The sequence below is a fragment of the Taudactylus pleione genome, unplaced genomic scaffold (genome assembly GCF_031769625.1).
Source record: "Taudactylus pleione unplaced genomic scaffold, aTauple2 ptg000015l, whole genome shotgun sequence".
NCBI classification, from domain to species: Eukaryota; Metazoa; Chordata; class Amphibia; order Anura; family Myobatrachidae; genus Taudactylus; species Taudactylus pleione.
The window spans coordinates 8,561,864-8,588,297 of NW_028284417.1; the positions used below are offsets into that span (position 1 = coordinate 8,561,864).

Consider the following 26,434-nt stretch of genomic DNA (forward strand, 5'->3'; position numbering starts at 1 on the left):
CCCTGCCCCCCCCCTTCCCCTCTTTCCTCTATCTTTTGAGGAAATGGCGCGGATACACCCGCATCATTCAACTTGAAGTAGCCCCCCTATAAACTGGTGCCCAGCTCCTGCCGGCTCCAAACTCAAAACAGAGGACCAATGGCTGGGGGCGGGGTATAGGGGTGAGGGAGCCTGGACTGGTGGGTAATTTCATTAACTATTTGGTGCCCAGACTCTCCTCTCCAGACTATACCCAGAGTCATCCCTGTGCCCCCTAGTGGAGGAGGAAGAAAAAAATTATTCATTTTTTTTTTTATTTTATTTTTTTTAATCAATTGTTTATATGTACTATGCTTTAAGAATAAGAAATTCCAACAACTACTACTTTCCAATGGTACTGTTGCTACAGGTAATAGGATGGCTTGAATTATGGGTTAAAATAAAGTGTGGGGGGAAGGGGTACAGAAGAGTATAGCAATCCTACAGGAGGACAGAATTTCTACAGTGGTTGACACATTGAGATCACTTTTTAGTCCATTGGGACCATAATGTAGTATTGAAGGTATTACAATGTTTCCAGTGTATGTTTTCTTGTTGTGTGTTTTTATCATTTAAAAACATCTTCTTTAGGTGTGTAGGCCATAAACCTCCTTCTCAGATGGCATTGAAGTTCTTTAGAAGCCAAACTTAACATTTGTTTGACAGACTTTTTTAAGCATTCAAGACTACATTTTTTTCCTAGATAACCTAAGGGGGTTTTCTACTCCAATGGTACTGCATTTACACGAAGTGCATTTATGATTTCTTTCTGTAGGATGAGAGCAGTGATGACGGTGGCCTTGCCGATGATAATTTCACCTCGGAGGCAGGAAAGTGGCATCTCAAACCCTTACTCTGCAAGCAGTAAGTGTTTTGCACACCGCACAACCGGAATTATAATGAATGTAGCATGAGTGGAAATTCTTAGAAAATATTTGCTTTGAAAGCTGGGAATGAATACTGAAATATTGTGATACATGCACCACAGATTCTGAATTAAATAGGTACATTATAGGGCTATTAAGAGGAAAGCATTGCAAATGGGAAAATATTAATAGTAGTCGCACTATTTTAAACTGGTAATTTCATTTTAGCAGTGTCTGATACCATCCTCTGTAAATTAATTTTTGTACTTGGAGTTCAATCCTATACTATTGCACTGATAAAATATCACGGATTTACAAAATACACTGGCTTGCAAAAGTATTCAAACCACTAATGTCAAATTTGTCTCTATTACAAATGACAGACAGATTGGCTTCAATTAATCTCTACCTGGGAAATTTGTGAAAATGAAGACCACCATTCTAAGAAAAATAAAATGTCTATAAGTTCTAGACATGCACAAGACAGGAAAAGGCTACAGAATAATAATCAAGAGTTCAATGGCTGAGGGCCTGATTCACAGGTGGATGCAGCTGCCGTCATTGGCCACACACATATGACCCTGTCACCGTACAGGAATGCCCTTCGAAATGCCATGGATCTCCATCCAATTCCGATTTCATCCCCCGGTGGTAACAGTGCGTCTCGGGCGCACGTGCATAATTAAAACATGGGGCACTTGCGTTCAATGTTTTAATTTCATCCGTCTCTGAATCGGGCATAGAGTGGATTGAGTCAACCATATCAAGTGCTCTGCATGCAATTGGCCTGTATGGAAGTATGGTTAGAAAGTAGCCATTCCTGTAGAAAAACTACATGAATTAATGTGTGGAGTTTGCCAGAAAACATCAGTGACCAGGCTGAAATAAGATTTTGTGGTCGGATGAGACAAAAATTTAGCGTTTTTTGGCCCCAATTCAAAACGCAATGTGTGTCGCAATCTTAATGCTGCCCGTTGCTCAGCAAGCAGCATCCCAATGGTGAAGTATATGGGTGGCAGCATTATGTTGTGCTGAGGCTTTTCTGCAGTGGGGACTGGACATCTTGTTCAAATTGAAAGACAGAGGGATGGTGCAAATTTCAGGGAGTTACTGCAAGACAACCTGCTACAGTCTGCTAGAAAACTCAAGGCACATACACACTAGGGCCCGGCAGGGGTGCCAACATCGGTAAGTGTATACACACTTGCCGATGTCGGCCACAACGAATGGCAGGGGGGGAGGTAAAGCGTAGCCATGCTGCATTCGGCAGCATGGCATCGTTGACGATATCCCCAGATTGAGCTGCATGTTCAGCCAACTGGGGATATCGTTAACGACCCGCAGAGCACACATCGTTGATCGTTCATTGCCTACACACTGGACAATATGAACGATATATCGTTGAACGTTATCGTCCATATCGTCTAGTGTGTGTGCGGCTTTACTCTTAGCGCAGAGTTGCATAAAATTTGGATTTATTTTATTATCTTTAAAAAAAAATGATTTATTTGATTTAAATAGGATTTTTTATTCATTTTTTTTTTTTTTTTTAAATGTAAATCCGATTTTTATGCAACCCTGCTCTTGGGAGAAAGTTCTTCACCTTTCAACAGGCCAATGATCCAGAACGCAAGGCTAAAGCAACACTGGCATGGTTGAACAACAAAAAGGTAAATGTTCTACAATTGCTAAGTCAACTAGCGTCATCCAACAAACCTGAATAACCTGGAGCAGATCTGGAAGAATGGGCAAAAGCCCTCCCAAATAGTGTGCAAACCTGGAAGAAATTTAGCCCAGCAAAATTAAAGCTGTTACTGCAGTTCTAATTATTACTATTCTGAAGGGTTTGAATACTTAAGGAAGCAGCATTTTATCACTTATTTCTACTTCAGGGTCCATAGGGTATCCACAGGTACCTTGGGGTATAGGTGATGACGTCAGTCTTCAGGCACCACAGAGTTAAAGTTTTCAGCCTCCCAGGATGCATCTGGGTCCCTCTCCTATACCCCGCCCCCCGGCCAAGGCATCTGTTTCGTCAGTGCCTGGCCGGAGTCGGAGGCACTGTGCAGAGGGGGGCTATGAAGAGCCCCTGAAGTTTCTTTTAAAGGCAGCGCTGGCTGCACATCTGGGAGTACAGCATGGACAGTCAGTACTGACGTCCATGCCGTCTCCCCTACACCCCGCCGGTACTGATCCGGGGATGCTGGTAGACATCTGGGGTCACGGCTAGCGGTGTCCCCAGATGTTTTGGACCATGGCCGGATCCAAGGGGATGCAGGTAAGCAGCGGGGTCCCGCGGTGGGTCCCCGCTGGTCACATGGTCCTGAGTCCCCAGGCAGGGGGCTCCCTGGGGACTGGCTGCAGCGTGGAGCCAGGCGACCAACCTGCGCTTCCACTACCCCCTGGGACAGCGGGCCGCTGCTGAGCGGCATGCGCTGCGGCGTCCCAGGGGTTAAATGCATGCCAGGGGAGCGCGCTTTCCCTGTCTCACAGCCGGCGCCTCCCCTGCTGCACACAGCCTCTCTGCTCTGCCTGATTGGCCACAGTGTGTCAGCTGTCCTCCCCAGGCCGGCCTCCTTCATCTTCTGCTCCTCGGTGGCCATCTTTAAAGCATGGTGAACACTGCTGGAAGCCTGTGAGCGGTGGCATTGCGGTCTGGGTCCCCCAGCATACCTCTCCTCTGTTTGTCACAGGTCAGTGTATGCAGCGCTGAGTCCTACCAGCCTGAGGGTCTGAGTAGTTGAGAATCAGCGCTAATAGTGCAGAGATTTGTTTCTTCTGCATTGTATGTGACTGAACTGCTAGCCTGCTGTCTACTTTCACTTTCTACTGTCAGCTTTATTACTGTCCCTGATCTTGCTCTGCTCAAAGCCCTTGCGGTGCGCGGTGTGCAGGGTGTTATTCACACTATACCAATACGTATAGGTGTGAGTGTCACATACTTACCATCATGTCTGAGACTGATTTTCCTCTCCAGCTCATGTGTACTAAATGTAAGGTACCAATAGCGGAGGGGGAGGGTAACGCGGAGGGGTTATGCCCCCAGTGCCTGGCACTGTCACGGCCGATTATGGTCACGGTCCCGGTACAGGAACCTCCCTGGGCTTGTTTCGCTAAGGCGCTTACAACCCTTGTGGGCCAGCTAGCTCCGCCACCTGCGTTTACCCAGACGGGTTTGTCCCAGCAGTCAGTGGTGTCGTCACCCATGCGGGAGTTCCAGAGACAATTGATGGTACCCCACAGTCTCCCTGTCCCTTCCCAGGTTTCTCCGGAGCCTGCGTGGGTTAATACTGTTAACTACATCGGTTCAGCATTTGTCCGATGTTTTACAGGGGGAGTCTGTGTTGCGGCCTCATAACGGCCGGTGGCGTCTTTATCTGCTCCTTATGGGGATGACGATGAGACGTCAGATCATGGGGAGATTCTGGATCTATCTGACCAAGAACCTCTCCGTACCAAAGAGCCGGACGCTAAGTCCAAGGTGTATATCCTTGGTCTTATTCGAGCGGTCCGCTCGGCTTTAGTTATTGAGGATATTGGTCCTTTGGTGGCCACATTCATATATGCCTTTTTAAGGATATTAAGGGTGAGGCTACGGTGTTCCCTCTTTCTGATCAATTAGTGGATCATTTAGAGGAGGCGTGGAAAAATCCAGGTAAAAGGTTTCAGCCCCAGAGACGCTTAGCCGTGGCTTATCCGTTTGCGGTCAATTATTTTTCTAAGCGGGAATCCCCTACGCAAGTGGATTCACATGTCACACGCCTAGTCAAAAGTGCCACGTTGCCTATGCCTTCGATGTCATCCTTGAAGGATGTCACTGACCGCAAGGTGGAGATCTGCCTCAAATCCGTTTATTCCCTTGCAGGGAAGCATCCAGACCGGCTCTGGCCGTGTGTTGGGTAGCCAGAGCTATGGAGCGCTGGGCGGATAATTTGGAGGCGTCTTTGGACTCTGACTGTTCGGCTGAACAGACCGAGTTGGTGGGCAATCTCCGAGACTCAGCCACTTACATTAATGAAGCGGCCTTAGATATTTGTATGCTCACCTCTAGGATCTCCTCTGCAGCCGTGGCTGCTCGTCGCACCTTATGGTTGCGTTCTTGGAAAGCGGACGCGGATTCCAAAAAGGGATTAGAAGGTCTGGACAGGTACTATTTGGTCCAGATCTGGACAAAATTGTAGTTACGTTGGCAGCAGCAAAATCTGCATGTCTTCTGTCTGCTACGATTCCTTCTAGTGCTGGTGGGTCGTCCTTTTGGCCTCACAGGGCCCAAGGTAGGCCTAAAGTACAGTCCTGTCCACGGCAGGCTGGGGCCAAGAAATTGTCCAAGCCCAAGAATCAGGTCTGGAGTACCAGACGTCCGGCTCCTAGGTCAGATGATAAACCTGCGGCCTGACGGTCCAGGCCTCCTTTTGGGGGACCCCAAAGTGGGGGGCGCCTTCTTCAGTTCGCCCGTTGCTGGTCGCAGTGCATGTTCCAATTTCCCAGAGGGGCCTGGGTTGCTATTCCATTCTATTTTTGGTGCAGAAGCCCAATGGGTCTTACCGTTCAATACTAAACCTAAAGGCCCTCAGCAAGTCCTTGAGGGTGCCTCTGTTTCGGATGGAGACCCTGCGGTCCATTATTCTGGCACTGGAACCTGGGGACTACATGGTGTCATTGGACATCCAGGACGCTTACCTGCATGTCCCTATTCTTTTGCGCCATCAGCAGTTCCTCAGATTGGCAATCTGCAACGAACATTTCCAGTTCCGGGCACTGCCTTTTGGCCTGGTGACTGCTCCACGGGTATTCACCAAGGTCATGGCGGTCATGGCGGCTCTCCTGCGGACGCAGGGAGTCCGACTGTTGCCTTATCTGGACGACCTCCTGTTGATAGCGGGGTCTCCAGAGCTTCTTTTACACCATTTGGAACTGACGATTGCGGTACTGCAACGTTACGGCTGGGTGACAAACTGGCAGAGGTCCACTCTCACCCCGTCTCAGAGGATCCTGCACCTCGGGGCCTTATTGGACTCCAGGCAGCAGTGGATCTTTGTGACGGAGGAAAAGATCCTTGCTTTGTAGTTGAGGGTGCGCAGTTGTCTGCAGTGTCGTCGAGTGTCGATACACTTGGCAAAGAGGTTATTGGGCTCAATGGTGTCGGTATTCGACATGGTGGAGTACGCCCAATTTCACTCCAAACCTCTGCTGCTATTGATCCGGTCCAGATGGAATGGATTGCCTCAGTGTCTCAAGTCCCAGACGATGGGGCTCACTCCGGATGTTCGCCTGTCTCTAACCTGGTGTTTGCAGACGACCCACCTCAACAAGGGTCGCCCGTTCTGGGTGGCGAACTGGGTCCTGTTAACAACGGACGCCAGTCTCCGGTGCTGGGGAGCTGTTACGGGTCCACACTTGTTTCAGGGCAGGTGGACTCGGGCGGTAGCGGAGCTTCCAATAAACATTTTGGAGCTCCATGCGGTGTCAAGAGCTCTCCAGCGGGCACAGCCGGTTCTCCAGGGTCACCCTGTGCAGGTCCCGTCGGACAACGCCACCACGGTGGCCTATTTAAACCAGCAAGGAGGAACCGGGAGAGTGGTCTTTATACCAGGACGTCTTTCAGAGTCTGGTGGACAAGTGGGGTCTTCCAGAGATAGACCTCACGGCGTCCCGGCACAACAACAAGTTGCCGGTGTACGGGTCTCGAACATGAGACGAAAAGGCATCTCTGGTGTATGCCCTGTCCGTCTAGTAGACGTTCCAGTTTGCCTACCTTTTCCCTCCGTTTTCCCTTCCGCGGGTATTACGGAAATTCAAATCAAGAAGGAGGTACGCTACTGTTGATAGCTTCCGAGTGGCCCAGACGGCACTGGTTCTCCGACCTCCAGAGTCTGTCCTCTGAGGTTACCATTACGACCGAATCTGCTGTCATAGGGTCCTTGTCTTCACCCGGACCTGACTCGGTGTGGCTGTTGAAACGGTCATGCTAAGGTCCAGAGGGTTTTTCTAGCTCCGTGGTGCAAACCATACTAAGAGCTCGTAAACCTTCTTCGGCAAGAATCTACCATCGTGTGTGGCATACTTTCTTCCGGTGGTGTAGACCTAGAGGTTATTCCGCCTGTCTAGGGTGTTGGCTTTCCTACAGGCTGGACTGGATCATGGGCTTTGCCTGTCTTCTCTGAAAGTGCAGGTGTCTGCCCTGTCAGTCTGGTTTCATCGTAGGATTGCTGCGCTCTCTGATGTGCACACCTTTATGCGAGGTGTTCTTCGCATTCAGCCACCTTTTGTTCCACCGGTGGCGCCTTGGAATTGGGCTGTGGTCCTGAGAGTTCTCTAGGGACCGCCGTTTGAACCACTGCACTCAGTGGACTTTAAATGGCTTACAGCTGAAACCTTATTCCTTCTGGCCATTGCCTCGGCCAGACGGATTTCGGATTTAGGGGTTCTCTCTTGTAGACCCCCTTTTCTGATTTTTCATAGGAATAGGGCGGTGCTTCGCACTCGTCCGGGATTCCTTCCCGAAGTGGTATCCAGTTTTCACATCAATGAAGAAATTGTTGTGCCGGCTTTCAATTCACCTGGACTTTCAGTGGGTTACGCCACTTGGGATGTTGTGCGGGCATTGAGAATTTATGTTGACCGCACTTCTTCTTTTAGGAAGTCGGACGCCTTGTTTGTCCTCTATGGCTTCCGTAAAAAGGGTTGGCCTGCTTCAAAGTAGACTTTGGCAGGCTGGATTCGTATGGCAATTTCAGAAGCTTATCTTCATGAAGGTCTTCCAGTTCCCTCCTTGGTGAGGGCTCATTCCACTAGGTCTGTGGGTCCTTCGTTTGCAGCTAGACGTGGTGCCTCTGCAGTTCAGATCTGCAAGGCTGCTACGTAGTCTTCTGTCAATACCTTTGTGAGGTATTACGCTTTTGACATCTTTGCCTCTCAGGATGCTTCCTTCGGGCGGCGGATTCTCCTCTCAGCACAGGAGCGTCCCCACCCTTAAAGGATACTGCTTTGGGACATCCCCAAGGTACCTGTGGATACCCTATGGACCCTGAAGTAGAAAATATGAGATATGGTAAGAACTTACCCTTGTTATCTCTATTTCTACGAAGTCCATAGGGTTCCACAGGACTCCCGCCCTGTCGCACCTGTACTGCAGATGGGCTTTATTCTGGTCACCGTTTTTTCCGTCTCCCTATGGTGAGAATGTGATTCTTGTGAGTGTCCAGATTTTTTTCTTCTCTCTCTTTCTTCTCCTCCTCCGGCCTATGGCTTGTGACGTAACTGAGATGCCTTGGCCCGGGGGCGGGGTATAGGAGAGGGACCCAGATGCATCCTGGGAGGCTGAAAACTTTAACTCTGTGGTGCCTGAAGACTGACGTCATCACCTATACCCCAAGGTACCTGTGGAACCCTATGGACTTCGTAGAAATAGAGATAACAAGGGTAAGTTCTTACCATATCTCATATTTTTTATTAAAATATTTTTGTAACTGTAGACACATTTGAGTTTGAAAATTTACTTTAAAAGCCCTCTGTCTGGAAAAATATCATTTGTGATCTCATATCTGAAGACTTTTTAGGGAGTTGAATACTTTTGCAAACCACTGTAGATGTGAGTAGATGCAGCTTATCCCAAAATAAGTAATGAGATCACTGCAGGTACCACTACTAGTAGGCAAAAAAACAGAAAGGGGGTGTCCCTCAGATGTCCCCCAGCACACTAAATTGTACCTGCAACAATACTTAAAATTTATATGGTACTAGAAATCCAGAGATATATGTTGCATGCATTTGAAAATACATGGTAAGCCACCAGGCCCGCTTCACGGCTTCTCTGATACTGGTGGTCCCTACACTACATGATAACAGTACCCACTCTGGGCCATGTAATTGTCTGTTGTAAGGCCTCATGGCAAAGGCACATATAGAAATACACCCAAATTGAGAGCTAGCTTACCTGGGAGTCACCCCTAGGACCTCCAATTAGCACTGTATGAACCAACATGCTCTCCAAATGCTGGTTCTATCTATGCCTCTCAAAACAGCAATCATAAGAAAGTGCAAGTTGGCCAAATTGATTTGGCAATACTCTTCAGGTTCATGCATAGTGACCACCTCCCTTTCATGCTCCTGAAGAGTATTGCCAGATTGATTTGAGCAGCTTCCACTTTGTTATGAACGCTACTAGTATAACCTGAATTTGTCCAGTTTCACCATGTTCTCATATTTAGGTTGAAAAGAAGGAAAAAAAAAAAAAAAAAAAAACAGTAAAATCTATGCTTATGGTACTCTTCTGTATCTTATGGAATGGACAAGCTGTGTATAGGGGCCTATCCATTAGCAGATCTTTCTAAAAGACAAAAAAGATTTATCTTTCGAAAATTCCTGGGGCTGCTGTGACAGATATCTGTCATGTACATGACAGATTTTTGCAAACGACGAACGATACTGCATGATATCATTCTGGGAGTGGATTTTTTTTTTAATGTTTTTCTATTCATTTTCGTTAAAAAAAAATCGTTAGTCGTTTACCGCAACAGATATCTCTAATATGTCAGCGATAAACAATAATTGACCAACATGTTGGAGAGATAAAAGACCAAATTTGTCGGCCGCGGGAGTGCGCATTTTTATCGTTCAGAGCCTATCCATTAACAGATAAATTGAACGACTGAAAGATAAATCGTTCATCGTTCAAATTTATCTGCTAATGGATAGGCCCCTAATGATTAAAAACACTATGATCTACAGTTTTGTATATGTATATTTGTTATGGGGGCATATTGATGTGCCTTGGTGGAGTTTTTTTGCCATGCTGTGGTCATAATAGAAAATAAATTCGTAGTAACATCAATCTTGCAAATTATTTTTTATTAATAAGTAAAAATAAAATCCTATTGCTGTTTGTGTTGTGCAGCAGAAATATAACATACAGTGATGAGGATAAATAAGGGAATACCAAGGTATCTTTGTGAAGCAGCATTTCTCACCTTCCCTATAAAGCTAATGTATCTCATATCCCATGTGGCTCCGTGTGCACTTAATCTAGTTTATCAATAAAGCATATTAAAAACACATTGTACATATGCATCACTGGTAATCTAGCAAGTCCCTTACCTTGCATTTGTTGTTGTGTGATAACCAAGGTAGATATGTGCTGCTCTTAGCTTTGCTCATAAATAATACATTCAACGTGAAGACTAACTGCCTTAATTTAACTTGAGCATTTTATGTTGCTCTTTTGTGTCCACAGAGCATTGTTTGGAATGCTGCATACACTATGTACCAGCATTGCTTTTCTGTGGGTACATTTATGAACCGGAGGGGTTAGAACACACACAAATAAAAGTTATTCAAAGTGAGTAAAACAGAATGCTATGGGGTGAGATCCTTAACTTGCAAAATAAAGAGTTGGAAGTATGAGAAATTAAAAATTATTTCACCAGTTCTGAGTGCTTTTTTTAAAAAACAAAACAAAATATTTTATTGGGGGACATCATAAAAATGCAAAAAAAAACCCAAAACAATACATTTTCTTGGGTATGAAATAGATTGAAACACATTCAACTGTATAATTTTACAGAAGTAAATATACATTAACAGCATAAATATCTTGGTAGTTAATATATTAGCTGAAATCAGCAAAAGTAACACCGATAATTTACTGAATATTATAATCCATGTCGCCCCAAAAATTTTATATTCTAACAAAAAAGAGAAGAAAAAAAAAATAAGAGAAAGGGAGGAAAAAAAAAAAGAGGAGAGGGAGGGGAAGGAAGAGGGTTTTAGGTAGAGTAATCAATGGAGTACAGCGGGCCTGAGAATGGAACCATGGTGACCAAATCAAATGATATTTCGTCACCGAGTTATTTTGTAAGCTGGAAATATATTCCATTGATGCAATAGAGTTAATTTTAGCTACAAGAGCATCTTTTGAAGGTGGGCGGTGGTCTTTCCAGTGTTTGGCTATAAGGGTTTTTCCTGCATTACAAATATGTGTAATAAGTTTATCCTGGGATTTGGAGACACCAATGAGTGGTGCATTCAACAATGCTGAGACTGGATCTAATGTAAATCCTGTACCAAGAGCCTGATTAATCACTTGGTGGACATGGGACCAAAAAAGGCGGAGAGAGGGACAAAACTACCAAATGTGGAAAAATGATCCTTCTTGACCACAAAGTCTCCAACACATTTTGTACGTAGCAGGAAAGATGGAATGGAGTTTAGTAGGGACTAAATACCAACGGGTAAACACTTTATAGCAAGTTTCGCGTACTGAGACACTGATGGAGGCTTTGGCAGTACGTAATCTAATTTCTTCCCATTGATCATCATCCAAAATCATCGCAAGATCAGATTCCCATTGTAATTAATGCGATTCGTGTGGAGGACAATCAGTGGCCAAAACTGAGTTGTAAATTTTTTAAATATTCCCTCTCCTCCCAATTGATTATAAACACAAACGTTCAAATGAAGTAGGTTTGCGTAGCGAAGAAGATTTGGAACAGATAAAACTAATAATTTGAAAATATTGGAAGAAACAAGAGGAGGGGAAGTTTAGGCGATCTTGGAAGTCCTGGAATGAGGAAGGAGCAGAGTCACCTTTGATATGGTTAAATCTGTCTATACCTCGAGCCCACCATGGAGCTGCCATTTTCCTATCACACCCTGAAGGGAATTGTGGATGGTCCCATATTGGGGTTAGTGGGGGATGGATAGGGATGCATACTTTGTCCCGCAGCTGGAGAGAAAAATTGATAGTAGGGACAGAGTACACTGACGCCGGCCTACAATTTTTGGGAAGCCAAACCAAAGTATTAAGCGTACCACATTGAGTCAAGGAATTCTCAATATCAACCCATTTTTTAACTCCTGGGTCAGAATGCCATGATAGGATATGATTAAGATGACATGCTTCATAGTAGGACTGTATAATAGGGAGTCCCAAACCCCCGGTGATTGTACTTTTGCTAAGAATTGATCTCTTGATACGTGGCCTACGGGGCGCCCATACAAATCTGTTAGAGTTTTTGTAAAGAAGCGAGGGTTGCGCGGGGTACCGAGATTGGAACGGTCTGGAAAAGATATAATAAACGAGAAGCTTCATTTTGAGAGCGTATCAAAATATTAATCAGAGGGACAAAATTAGCCTGATAAAGAGAAGAGTAAGTTTTAGTGATGGATATCCCAAGATATTTTATAGCAGATGGTCTCCAAAAAAAAGGAAACGTAGAATTTATCGTGGTCTGCAATTGGGGAGAGATATATAAAGCGAAAGCTTCCGATTTAGAATGATTAATTTTGTAATCCGATAAGGAACCAGATGAGGAGCGAGAGTCATGTTAAAATCTCCGCCCACCAGTGTTTTGCCTTTACGATAGAGACAGAGATCATGAAAAAAATTATGAAAAAATCTGGTTTGGCCAGTGTTAGGGGCATAGATGTTAGCTAATGTAATCTCATGAACAATCTTACCTCGTAGCATAATATACCTGTCCTCAGAGTCACATTTGGAATCTAAATATTGAAAAGGGAGGGAATTTCTGAGCAAGATTGCCACACCATTAGGTTTAGAGGTATGGTTGGAGTGCCATACTATTGGAAAGGTTTTGGAGGATAATGACTGGTGTGAATCATTTTTCAAATGGGTCTCTTGTAAAAAAAAAAATATATATATCCTCTCAGTTTACGGAGGGTCCTGTGAAGATGTGAGCGCTTTTGGGGTGTATTAAGACCTTTCGTGTTAATGAATAAACTCGTTAGAGGCATCGCAGCGAGGATTCAAACAAAACCTAGATAATTAGCAAAAAGAAAAACTCCAGAATCCGTTGAAAGGGAGAGGTTGGAGAAGGAAGGGTAAAAGAAGAGAAAAGAAAAGAGAATTAATAAATAATATAAAGAGAAAAAAAAATAAATAAAGACTAAATAAGCGGCCGGAAATATCCTACTGAACTGGATAGTCAGCCACAAGGTAGAGCTCCGCAGGGGTGGGAAGCTCACAGGTGGGATTGAATAATATAGTTAATAAGAGGCCTACTAAGAAACCCAATTAGTATATTTAACTATAACCCTAGATTGGGGGGTAGAGTGACAAGTGCGAGTACCACCGCTCCCTCCTAAGAGCTACACACAGTAATTATTGACTGATACTGAACAACAGATAATAATAGGAACGAAAAGATGTTAGGTCCAATGATAGGGCCATAATAGACACTAAAACTGTGAAACATATTAGTGTAAAGAGGCATAGCTAGTAGCAATAGAATAAAAACATATAGTGTACATGTACAGTTATAAACACAACATAGACATAGGAAAAATGATAGAATAGCTTGTGAAAAGCAGTTAAAAAAATAAAAATAAAAAAAAATTTTAAACAAATAAAAGGCAACAAAAGATATTCAAACCCAAGTAGGTCAGGTTGGTGATGATTCTCCAGAACGACCAGGAACAGGACCAGGGGTAGGTGCCAAGTGAAGTTTTCTAAGCAGTTGAGTCCCCTCTACCGCAGAGTGAATAGAGTGAAGGCGGCCTTCAATGTTCACCAAGAGACGAAAGGGGAATCCCCATCTGTATTTATAGCCGTGGTCCCGGAGTGTAGCTGTGACTGACCGGAGGTCGCGATGTTTAGCTAAAGTAGCCGGAGCCAAGTCTTGAAATATTTGTATATGGGAGCCATCAAACAAAAAGGAGGTGGTATTCCTGCTGGCCATAGTGATGCTGTTCTTGATCTGGAATGACAGCAATTTAAGAATAACATCCCTAGGAGGGTCAGTGTCTTTAGGTTTGGGTCGTAATGCCCGATGAGCTCTCTCTTTGTATGGAATCAGCAGTCAATGAAGGAGCTATGGAAGTAAATAATCTCTTGAGATAGGGTTCCAATTCGGAAGCTGCAATGGTTTCCGGGATATTACGGATTCGCAGATTATTCTGTCTCTCGCGGTTTTCGAGATCCTCCCTCTTATCTCGGAGAAACTCCAGTTCGCTGTGTAGGCAGTCCATGTTGTTGCCTGTTTTTTCTTGGAAATCCTGTTGGGTGTCTGCTTGTGATTCTATCAGGGAGGTACGAGATTCCAGATCGGCGATGTCAGTATTCATTTCACCAATAGCCGATTGAAGAGCAGTCGTGAATGATGTTTAAGGTCCAAAATCATAGACTGAAGGGATTGTATGTCCTCTTTCGTTGAGGAGGCATGGGATCCATCATTGTTTGAGGTATAGAGATAACAGGTGAAGTAACTGAGCTCTGTGACCCATGACGGGAGAAATGTTGTGAAATATCTTGTGAAGCGGTTTTTCTTGTTCTATTTCGTGATCTGCTCATAGTATCGTATTAAACGAGGGTTTTATAGCAATGTGTGGTTACATAAAGGGAAATAATGAACATGCTGGTAGCTCAGGAGCGGGGGGAGCAATGGATCACATATTACACCAATAACAATATGAGTCCTTGTCAAGGGCGTTCACAGGGTCTACGGTCCTTATGACAGCCGGGACCAAATATAGGTCAAGAATGCTGGTGCTTTATATTCTAGGGTCATATAAGTGAAACCGCAAAATATGGAATCTTCCCGGTGAATTCTGATTAGAAATAACTATTCCAATAATCAGTGTTCAATAATGCAGTAGCGAAGATACTATACACAACAGAGGCTTTCCCACCTCATAGGCAATCACCCAAGATGGCGTCTTTGAAAGTACTGTGCTTCACAATAGTGGCCCTTGTTCATCTATAAAGATCCAAGGTAGATGCTCAAAGCGGAGTTGACCCAGTGTATGTTGATTTAGAAAGGACCATTCCAATAATCAGTGTTCAAAAGTGCAGCAGCAGTAGAAAAAATACAATACACGGCAGAGGAGTGCAATCCTCAGGGGGAATAATTAAAAATGGCGCTTGTATTAGTGTTTCACAGTAGTAGCCACTGTACAGTGGAGCAAGGGCAAAACAGATCCTGGTCCAGCCGACAGATCTCACACTGCAGTCCCTATAAGGAGTGAGACCCCGGGAGAAGTGCAGGAAGACTGGATGTACATGCAGGAGAGGAAGTCAGTGAGGTGAGCCGGCATTGGCATCCAAGGAGAGGGAGAGGTGGCAGGGTCCCCGTTTATGGAGGGAGCCACCTACAATATCCCCGTTCAGAAGGGTCACCAGACCCGAGAAGAAGCAGGCAGGAGCTGTGGTAGCCGCTAATGAGCTGTACAGTGAGCCAGGTAAACAGTCAGGGAGGACACGGTGCACAGGAGGACTCACCCACCAGCTTGGTAGATCCATGTAGCAGCAGTTGGTAGCTCTGGATAGTGGGAGCTACCGAGAGCGTCCAGAGTGGCAAGCTTCGCAGTCCTCCCATGTGACCGGAGGATTGCGGCGGGCCCGGCTCTGTAATTGAGACCGCGGCTTCAGCCCATGCGACGGGCCTCACGGCCGGGGTTGGTCCGGAGGGGTCACAAGTGATGCCGGAGGTGCACTTCTGCAGGGGGGATAGGATGTTGGTGGAGGACCAGCAATTAAAAGCAATTGAAGAGCAGGAGGAGCACTTAAATCCAGGGCCCTCAACGGAGCTCCTACTGCCCACGTCTGATCACATAAGCGTCCAGGCCACGCCCCTCTGAATGCTTTTTTTTTTATTTTTTTATTCCTTCATGTACTGTTTTTTTCTTTTTCCATTGCTGCCTAATCATTCCAGGATAATGGAGTTTATCAGTGTGACGGGGTCAATCCTATTCCGTGCGATGTGCGTTAACAGCGTTAAAACGCCGGCAACAGACCGGCACATCGCACCCTTCGCAGTCCGACTCGACCCTGAATTTGCCAAACTTTGCTCGCAGCCCTTCGGGGCAGCGAGCAAAATTTGGCAAATCCGGGCTGCCGTAAAATGCGGCCACTGTTGCGATGACTCTCACTGGCAAGATTATCGCACGGAATAGGATTGACCCCTAACTGTGCATTAGAAAGTAGCAATATCACTAAAGCATAACATTTTGTCTCAATAATAGATTTTATTCACTAAAGCTGAGTACACACCATGGTGCGACCAAGCGACGATGTAATGTAACGAGACATCTCACATGCCCTACACACTGCACGATCTGAGTACGATGACGCAGTGTATGGTTACATTCTGAATGCAACTGCGCCGCGTTGTTCATTGCATCGTCCCATCTGCCATGCAGAACACCAGATGGGATGATGCACTGAACGACGGAACCAGAGGTTCCCAAACTTGGTTCTCAAGACACCCTAACAGTCTAGGTTTTAAGGATATCCATGCTTGACCACAGGTGCCTTAATTAGTGCCTCAGTCATTTTGATTTAATCACCTGTGCTCAACCATGGATATCTCTAAAACCAACTGTTGGGGTGCCTTGAGGACCGCGTTTGGGAACCTCTGCACTATATGCCATGTGTACAATATATTGTTGCGATCTGAGCTGGAATGATATATCGTACAGTACATCGTATAGTGTCTACCCAGCGTTACACTACAACATGCAGCGAAAAACGTAACTAGTTCCAGAATTCATTTCCTGTATACTGATGACTTTCACATGGGCCCACAAAATAGTTGCCTCCAATGTTAGTAGGAAATAAGTGTATCTTGAGGGAATTTCGAAACATCCAGTGAAATGGTAGATGTTTATAGACATTTATTTTCTTGTATTAATAAAATAATAGTACTCTAATGTTTGAGATATTGTTTTGAAAAGCGCTTGGCTAAGTAAAGCAATATTCTGCCAAATAGATTCCACAATGATGATTTGGTCTCCCTGTGCACTGTTCCATTGTAGGTGGCGGGTGATTTTTATTTGTATATGTACATTTTTTATACAATAACAAAACAAAATTCAGGCGCATATATGATAAATCTCTTAATATAAAATTGATCTGCAATTAAGTAATGACAGTGATTTTCGGCTGCTCCTATAGAGTAAATCTGTAATACTCTGAATGAACAAGCAAAAACTATTATACAATAATGAACGCAAAAAATATATCAAGATATCCAAAAGATATTTAATAAGCAAAACATATCTATAAACAGATTAATAAAATAACAATTTGCACAATAAATATTAGTGTTCATTAACAGACATAATAGTTACCGTATATACTCGAGTATAAGTCGACCCGAATATAAGGCGAGGTACCTAATTTTACCACAAAAAACTGGGAAAACTTAGTGACTCAAGTATAAGCCTAGGGTGGGAAATGCAGCAGCTACTGGTAGTAATCCCTCCCCTGGTACTGCCCCCAGTAGTAATATTCCCCCTCTGGTAGTGCCCCCAATAGTAATACCCCCCTGGTAGTGCCCCCAGTATTAATCCCCCCTGCTAGTGCCCCCAGTATTAATCCCCCCCCTGGTACTGCCCCAGTAGTAATCCCCCCCCTGGTACTGCCACCAGTAGTAATATTACCCCCCTGGTAGTGCCCCCAGTAGCAATATCCCCCCCTGGTAGTGCCCCCAGTAGCAATATCCCACCCTGGTAGTGCCCCCAGTAGTAATCCCCCCCCCCCTCCCTGGTACTGCCCCCAGTAGTAGCCCCCCCAGTAGACAGAGATGTAATAAAAAAATTTAAAAAACACTGACCTGAAACCCCGCTCCTGGTCCCGACGCTGCTACTGGCTCCTCCGGCCGCTTTGCATTATGGGAGAGACGTCGTCATGACGACGTCTCTCCCATTACCCACTGCGGGAGCCGGAAGATGGCTCCCGCAGTGGGAGCAGCAGCAGCCGATGAGAGTCTGACAGACTGTCATCGGCTGCTGATTACAACAAACACACAGCTGCCGGCACCGGCGGCTGTGTTTGGTACTGTGTAGTGCTGACCGAACTCCGTCCGGTCAGCGCTACACACGCAGTGCAGCTGTGTCACAGACACAGTCTGCACCGCTGCCCGCATGGTACGCTACTCAGCTGCGTATCATGCCGGCATGACTCGAGTATAAGCCGAGAGGAAGCTTTTTCAGCACAAAAAAGTGCTGAAAAACTCGGCTTATACTCGAGTATATACAGTATATCCTCAAAAGTAGTTAATGAAATGTGCTAAGAAGTTCTTGAAGTCCGTCTAATGAGAGCTCAATTTTGGGAGCAGTCAATTAATGTGCTTTTTAGACAAAATGATGTTCAGTTGCCTTTATATGGATAGTCTCATCCTTCTCCCCAGAGAAAGTAATTTCACCAGCAGTGTTAGATCTCCACTCTCTTTATATTTAGTGTCCATAAATTAATCCATATTAGCAGCCCATAGATGACAAAAGATTTTCAAGTCAATCTTACCACTGCCGCTGTTGGAAGCAGTGAGGGTTCTGCTTAATCAGTCTCCACTTTTCTATATAGTATAAACTGCCGCTCATGAAGGCAGTAAAGCTCTGCTTAATCTGCTGCCGCTGTTCCAGGATGCAGGCTGACAGTGGAGAGGAATGGCACACTTCACAGGAGTGAGTATAATGAAAAAGCACACTTAGCCAGCTTCTGGTCAAGAGACCTGGTATTCCGGCAATAGATCGTCTTATGCGGCTGCTTTAAGACGGAGAGTCCCTGTACCTTAACGCGTTTATCCGCTGTTTAGGGTAGCAGTTTCCTCAGAAGGCAAGAAAATAGGTGTAGTGAGTGGAGATCTAACACTGCTGGTGAAATTATTTACTCTGGAGAGAAGGATGAGACTATCCATATAAAGGCAACTGAACATCATTTTGTCTAAAAAGCACATTCATTGACTGCTCCCAAAATTGAGCTCTCATTAGACGACGGAGTTCAATAATTTCTTAGCACATTTCATTAACTACTTTTGAGGATATAACTATTATGTCTTTTAATGTATACTAATATTTATTGTGCAAATTGTTATTTTATGAATTTGTTTATAGATATGTTTTGCTTATTAAATATCTTTTTGATATCTTTTATACAAGTATACAGTTAAAATAATCAGCAAATGCATAGTCACTGTGCTTTTGCTTTCTTTCATTCTCCTGTTTTTCTGTCACTTTGGAGCATCTGTACAAAGCCCAGTATTTTTCTTTAGATTCAAGCTCACTGCTGGAAACCGAGCCAGTTATCGCCAGGGAGCCAGTGACAATGTCTAAAGAAAAACTGGCAGCACAGATCACTCCCATGTCCCTCTCTGAAACAGACCCATAGTAAAGAATTCTTGGGTTTTCTTTTGTTTATTGAATAATTTGTAAAACTCTAAAACGAATAAATGAGGTTACTACACAACGATACAGTAATAAACTACTGGAAGTGGGGGGCTTTATGTAAAATCCTTGCAGATAAATACATATGTAAATGCAATTTTTTAAAGTCTAGATATGCACTTTCTGTTTTTAAAATGGTTTGCAAGTAACCATATACATCCTGCTTAGCACTGTGTAGACTATTTTATGAATAGACCACACTACAGAATAGTATTATGTAAAAAAAAAACTTACTTCTGAGTCTTAAAGCTAAAGATTGTTAGCTCTCAGGCAGAGCCCTTTTCCCTCTTGTTCTCCCCTTGCACCTTTACCACCAGTGCAAGGGGACCACCAGTCTGTTGTCGCTATCTGCTCGCCCATACAGTAGTTAACTGAGAGCTTCCCCTGTGACTTGCCACTACCCGCTGACTGTGGCTCTACCCTTTCCCTTGAACTTGTCACTCTCTGTGGTTTTGCTGCAATGTTTGTATTTATGCTGTGTATTTCTGCGATGATTATGTGCATTGTATTTATGCGGTTATTTTATTTGTTCTTGGGTCTACAGTTGTGTCCTCACACATCTTCAGTTGCACCAAACAGCCTCTCTTGGCGTGCCAGGCCCCGTGAGACTCTACTAGCACCGAGGGTCTTTTTTTGCCGAAAATGCGTCCAAGTCGTAATGTGATGCAACTAAGATGCACCAGGAGACTGCAGTGATTAATTTGATATGCAACACTTGTATATCTGTGTGCAACTGAGTCTCTGGATCAGCATGCAAAATGCTACGATGCAGCTGTCGCACACAGATATACAAGCATCGCAAATTAATCAGCACAGTTCTAGTTGCATCACATTGAGTCTAAGACGCATTTATAGCAAATAAGACTCCCAACGCCAGCAGAGTTTCATGGGGCCTGGCAGCTCGCTCACTTCAGGCATGTCGCGCTGATTTATGTATTGATAGATGTAGGAGGACACCTCTGATACGGCGCTACGTTCACCTTTTGGCATCTTAAAAGATGATGATAAAAAGTATGATGAGATCTGTGTGTCTGTATAATAAGATACAACTGACAGGAGATCTTTTATATCTTGGTAAAGAGCTGGGGCTTTGCTTTTCCCTGCATTACATACACAGCGTGTGTTAGTAGTGATTGTACATGGTCTATAAAGTCTGCAGGTGTCACTGTTGTTTAATGCTGTTTATGAAGCGGTTTAATTCATAAAACACAAAGGAAGAGAAGTAGGAGATAGACTGTATAGAAGAACAAATCATATTTGGTATAATGAATTCAGTGCTATGTGTCAAAACTATACAGTTACAAAAATATTTAGACTTGTGCATTAGAAACCTAGGAATACAAATATTGTGTATAGTAGATCATTAGAGTATTTGGAGAGGTACCAACAGAGTGTTAGTATGATAATATAAATAGTAGTAGTTTAAATAAAAGATCGTATTTCTGATCAGTGAACATAAACCAGAAACCAAATCTTCGTAGCATATCAATTGCATTTGTTGTGCTTGGACATGTATTTATTGTCCAGTTCATAGAGGTCTTCATACTATGCCCCTGGTGTGCAAATTTGGAGGATGAGACATTGAGCAATTATACATAAACCGCATTTATTTTTATTCTGTATTCTAACTTTTTGTATCCATCAGAAGATTTTATTGAGTCCTTATGGTTAATGGGACAGTTCCCTAGTGTAGTGTTAATGTGATCTAATATCATTAGATTATAGGAATATGTGATATGTTTGAAAGGGGATGCAGTTCATTTACCGGCGTCTGGAATCCCGACTCTGGAAGCTCGACTCTGTACTAAAGATAGTAGTCTTAATACTGACGCCTATCTTTAGACAGACTCCGAAATCCCAACGCCCGGCATCCCAAACGAAGGTAAGCGGGGACTGTTAGCTGTGCGGGGGAGGTTTAGTTTTAGGCATCCCTGGGGGGACTTAGGGTTAGGCATCCCCCATGGGGAGGGTTAGGTTTAGGGTGCGGGAAGGGGGGGTTAGGGTTAGGCACCACTGGGGGGGGGCTAGGGTTAGGCACCACTAAGGGTGGGTTGGGGGGGTTAGGGTACTTGCCAGCTCCAGTCGGGATCCTGACGGTTCGGGCTTCCAGCGTCGGTATTTAGTCCGCCAGCAATACATCCGGCGGCATTACATACCGATTCCGTTTGAAAATTGAAACGCTGGAAATAAGAAAGGATGACTAGAAATTTATGGGGATCTGTGGTGTGTAGTAAGTATATATTATTTTAGATAACACCATTATTTTCAGAACTTACTCTGCCAAATCATGAAAATAAAGTATTTGATTTTGTGTAGACTATTTCCGCAAGTTAGCCTGCAAGTTGCTAAGAAGGTTGGTCACATGTTACCTGCCTAATCATTTGAAAGCATTAAATGGTAAGTGTGAAGCAAATTGATCAACCTGTTCTATTTAGTGCCTTTGAATTTTTGCACAATTTTGAATTTCTAAAATGTATTAAAAGATGTAAATTATTATGATTTGGCAGAGCAGTTAATCGGTTGAAGATTATCAACAATAAATCATCAATATAATGGGCTAACTTATGCATAACTTTGCCAATTTTAATACCTGTGATGTCTTGAGTGTATTCTGTGGAAGATTCCATAATCACAACAAGAAGTTTAGGTGATGAGGAGCACCCTTGCCTGTTAAATTTTGTAAGGGGATATGATGTAACAATAGTATTCCCGCTAGGATCAGTTGCGGGCAAAGCGCTGATGACCAGGGGCAATATTGCGAGCGCCTGGCCGGTGAAGGGGGAGCAGCCCAGCCAATGTCATTGTTGGGGGGCATGACAAGCCGGCGACATAGTTAATAGGGGCGTGCCCAGCACCTACGCAGGTGCTGGGCTTCCCCAAAGCGGTTCCTTAATGTGAATAGATGCGCACGGCATCTGTTCACACGGCGGAAGAACGGCAGTGGCCAGGCTGTTTTAGCAGGGCACCACTAAAAGGAGCAGGGTGCATTTTGCCTTTTAAAAATTGGGAAGGGCCTATCACCCTGCTAAAACAGCCTAGCGTGAACACTATTCAGTTTGCTTTTATCAGTTGGGTTAGAGCATAATTACATTTTTGGAAAGAAAGTTATCGCTCATAGAATTGAATTTTCTTCAAGATAGTCTATCAAAGGTTCTTTTAGTGTTAATAATTTATGCATATTACATTAAGTATAAATTATAATTGATTTCAGTGGTTTTACCTTTTGCTTCTCTAAAAGAGGTGAAGCCAGTATGTCTAGGGTTAATCTTTTGGAGGAAAAAATAAATAAAATCTTAACTTTTCTGGTGTGGTCGCATCAGATGCGACCACACCAAGCTGCGCTTTCCCTGACATTGTCGCATCTTACAGGCGTACCAGTGCGTTTGAATGCCGTTACAGGGGCGTGCATAAATTCTCCATTGCGATGCCATATGCAGCTTGAGCTCCCACTTCATGCGACGATGTTAGCAATTCCTGAGTAAGGTCAGACCATGTGCAAGTGTGTGAGGCTGCGATAGTACACGATGTTACCGATGGTTTCACAGTCTTGCTAAGTATTGCGGATGTGTGTAAGGTAAAGGGGGCATCCTTATGTTATGCGTATGGCATTGCGATCGCAGACATTAGCATATGTTCGCAGTTGGACTGGGTGCGTAATCACTATTGCGATCCGTACTGAATCAGGCCCTCTTGGCACTAAGAATGCTGACAATCAAAACATTTATAATAAACTCTAACATTCAACATGGAGTTTAAATTAGTTTTAGTACATGTTTGACCAATGTGAATGTTGACGAAACAATCTCCCGTCCATGTCAACATTCTGACGGGCTTATTTTGTACCACACCCTTATCAAATGTAGATGGAAAAATCAACAGTCTTTGGATATTTTTATACAAATTTGATCTGATTGAAGTGTGTGTATTGTAATTGTGCATATAAAGTTCAACAATCATGCAACTATCCTACATTGTGCATGTATGTAAAAGAAAAATTGCTTCTTTATCAGATCAAAATTCTAGCATGTCTAAAGCAGCTGCTTGGGAGGTTTTTTTTTTTTTTTTTAATAATAATTTAATCTGTCCCTCATTTGTATATTGATGCGATTGTAGATACATTTAATAGGGATGTAGTTACTATCCTGGCATTCGGGGTGCCGACGCTCAGAATACTGAAGCTGAAATCCAGACAGAAGTCTGAATCCCGGCGTCAGAATCCTGACTGCCAGTATCCCAACGGTACGTTTTATGGTGAGGGTTAGGCACTAATGGGAGGGTTAGGATTTGGCTGCAGGAGAGAGCTTTTAGGGTTAGGCTGTGGGAAAGGTGGGTCAGGGGGAGAGTTAGGGTTAGACTACATACCTTCAGGCGTCGGGATGCCGCTATGTTTATTTTGTACGCCGGCATCCTGTACCCAACCCATTTAAATGTTTATTTATAAATCAGTTTGTTCCGATTTCACCACAAGATGAAACCAGTAGTTGCACATGGGTTAAAGAGAAACAGTGTGGAACATGTAAATAAAGCTGTTTGAATTTGTTTTCTACTAGGCAATATAAATGTATAGCAAGCAGCAGTCATGTGTCATCCTATGTTCTCTCTAAAGTCTGTTTGTAGCATGGGAAACAGAATTAAGCTGGGTGCACATTTAACGATGTGTACCCAGCTGACCTATCATGCAAGGGGGGTCCCAGCAATACACACTTGTCGTTGTCGGGAGCGACGGCGCGGGAGCCGGGACCATGCTGCATTCTGCCTCGTGGCCCCTGCTGAAAATGTCGACCGGGCGATGTCGCTGACAATGTGCGGGAGCGTGCCTCGTCAGTGGCATTGCGTGTACACACTGGACGATGTGCCCCATATATCGTCCGATCCGCCAGATCGGATGACATATCGTCTAGTGTGTACCCAGCATAAAGCTCAGATGACAAGATAATTCTTCTCCATATACGGAGTACAAAGCATAGAGATGCTTAAAGGAAAAATCCTGCCTGTATTACCTTCCCCTGGCAATTTTATATATATATATATATTTTTTTATTTTTTTTTACTTTCCCTTTGGTGATAATCTTCCACAACAAGTCTCTGAAGTGTTTTGTTGCATTTTCCTTAGAGAACACAATTCCCTCTAGAATGGTAGCTGGCCTATTATTTAAAAACCTGGTATTACAGAATGATGTTTACTTCTAATTATGAGGCTGGAAGGTTTGTTAACTGTAGAACACCAGGTAGAAATGGTTTGTTATACATTTTACACTCAGATCAAAATTACTGGATGTGGTTATTTATTTTACATTCTAGAGATCAGAGGGTATAGGAAGGGGGCACCAGAGGTTTGGCTGTGATCCTATTAGAGCCTGCAGGGCTGGATGCTATAGGAATTGAAAACCTAAATGACACTCACCAAGAGAGTGCTGATTGTGTAGTATTTTTAAACAATTCTCATAATCGATAATAAAATATATATTCTGCATACATAAGCAAAACTTAAGTAATTGCTTATCTGAAGTATCCTTAATGTTGCCTGCCTTGTCATGGGAGATTTTCCTCCTCTTGGAACCAATCTGATTTCTCCTGACATTACACCAATGCTACCTCGTGTAGTAAATTGATGTTTAATAAGGATAAAACGATGGATTAAAAAATCCTTCAGCCTCATCCAAATCTGAGTGCAAGCTCCTGACAGGTGCTGGGAAGTCTCAATGTACAGTGCATCAATTAGAGCTCAATCATCACCCAACATATTTAACTTGCAACAGCTTCATACTGTCCTCATACACCTAGCCTCAATATGCCATGCGGCGCAAGATGCCTGGCGCAAGTGAATCCCGTGCAAGACTGCTTGGGCCGATCCTCGTTTTCTACTGCTTCGTTGCAAGCATATGCAAAAAAAGACTGCACTGATTACTTTGATATGCGACACTTGTATATTTGTGTGCGACTGTATCTGTGTACAAAGCACAACAGTCTTTGGCGTGGAATAAAGCCTCAGCTGCTGCATCATACAGATTCAGACTCGGTCGCACACAGATATACAAGTTTTGCATATCAAATTAATCAGTGCAGTCTCATGAAGCAGTTTGTCACATAAGGATATATATATACACACACAGTCAGGTGCATAAATATTGAGACATTGTCAGAATTTTCATATTTCTATTCACCACCACAATGACTTTGAAATGAAACAAGCAAGATGTGCTTTAACTGCAGACTTTCAGAATTATATTTTGGGTAATTACATCCAAATCAGGTGAACGGTGTAGGAATTACAACGATTTCTATGTGTGCCTCCCACTTTTTAAGGGGCCTAAAGTAATGGGACAAACTAAACAATCCTAAATCTAACTTTCACTTTTTAATACTTTGTTGCAAATCCTTTGCAGGCAATTACAGCCTGAAGTCTGGAACGCATAGACATCACCAGATGCTGGGTTCATCCCTGGTGATGCTCTGCCAGGCCTCTACTGCAAATGTCTTCAGTTCCTGCTTGTTCTTGGGGCATTTTCCCTTCAGTTTTGTCTTCATCAAGTGAAATGCATGCTCAATCGGATTCAGGTTAGGGGATTGACTTGGCCATTGCATAACATTCCACTTTTTAGCCTTAAACTCTTTGGTTGCTTTTGCAGTATGCTTCGGGTCATTGTCCATCTGCACTGTGAAGCGCCGTCCAATGAGTTCTGAAGCATTTGACTGAATATGAGCATATAATATTGCCCGAAACACTTCAGAATTCATTCTGCTGCTTTTGTCAGCAGTCACATCATCAATAAATACAAGGGAACCAGTTCCATTGGGAGCCATACATGCCCACGCCATGACACTACCACCACCATGCTTCACTGATGAGGTGGTATGTTTTGGATCATGAGCAGTTCCTTTCCTTCTCCATACTCTTCTCTTCCCATCACTCTGGTACAAGTTGATCTTTGTCTCATCTGTCCATAGGATGTTGTTCCAGAACTGTAATGGCTTTTTTAGATGCTGTTTGGCAAACTCTAATCTGGTCTTCCTGCTTTTGAGGATCACCAATGGTTTACATCTTGTGGTGAACCCTCTATAGTCACTCTTGTGAAGTCTTCTCTTGATTGTTGACTTTGACACATATACACCTACCTCCTGGAGAGTGTTCTTGATTTGGTCAACTGTTGTGAAGGGGTTTTTCTTCACCTTGGAAATAATTCTTCTGTCATCCACCACGGTTTTCTGTGGTCTTCCGGGTCTTTTGCTGTTGCTGAGCTCTCCGGTGCATTCTTTCTTTTTAAAAATGTACCAAACAGCTGATTTGGCCATACCTAATGTTTTTGCTATCTCTCTGATGGGTTTGTTTTGATTTTTCAGCCTAATGATGGCTTGCTTCACTGATAGTGACA

General features: G+C 43.8%; 1 protein-coding gene across 5 annotated transcripts in view; it reads left to right on the plus strand.

Annotated features, from left to right (window-relative positions):
- Positions 1–26,434, plus strand: part of SENP6 (SUMO specific peptidase 6) — a 158,142-nt gene that overhangs the window by 123,253 nt on the left and 8,455 nt on the right. For all 5 annotated transcript variants that reach the window (XM_088471553.1, XM_088471568.1, XM_088471560.1 and 2 more), the window contains one exon: positions 794–882. In XM_088471553.1, the coding sequence (XP_088327679.1) occupies positions 794–882 (89 nt within the window). The remainder of the gene's footprint in view (positions 1–793; positions 883–26,434) is intronic.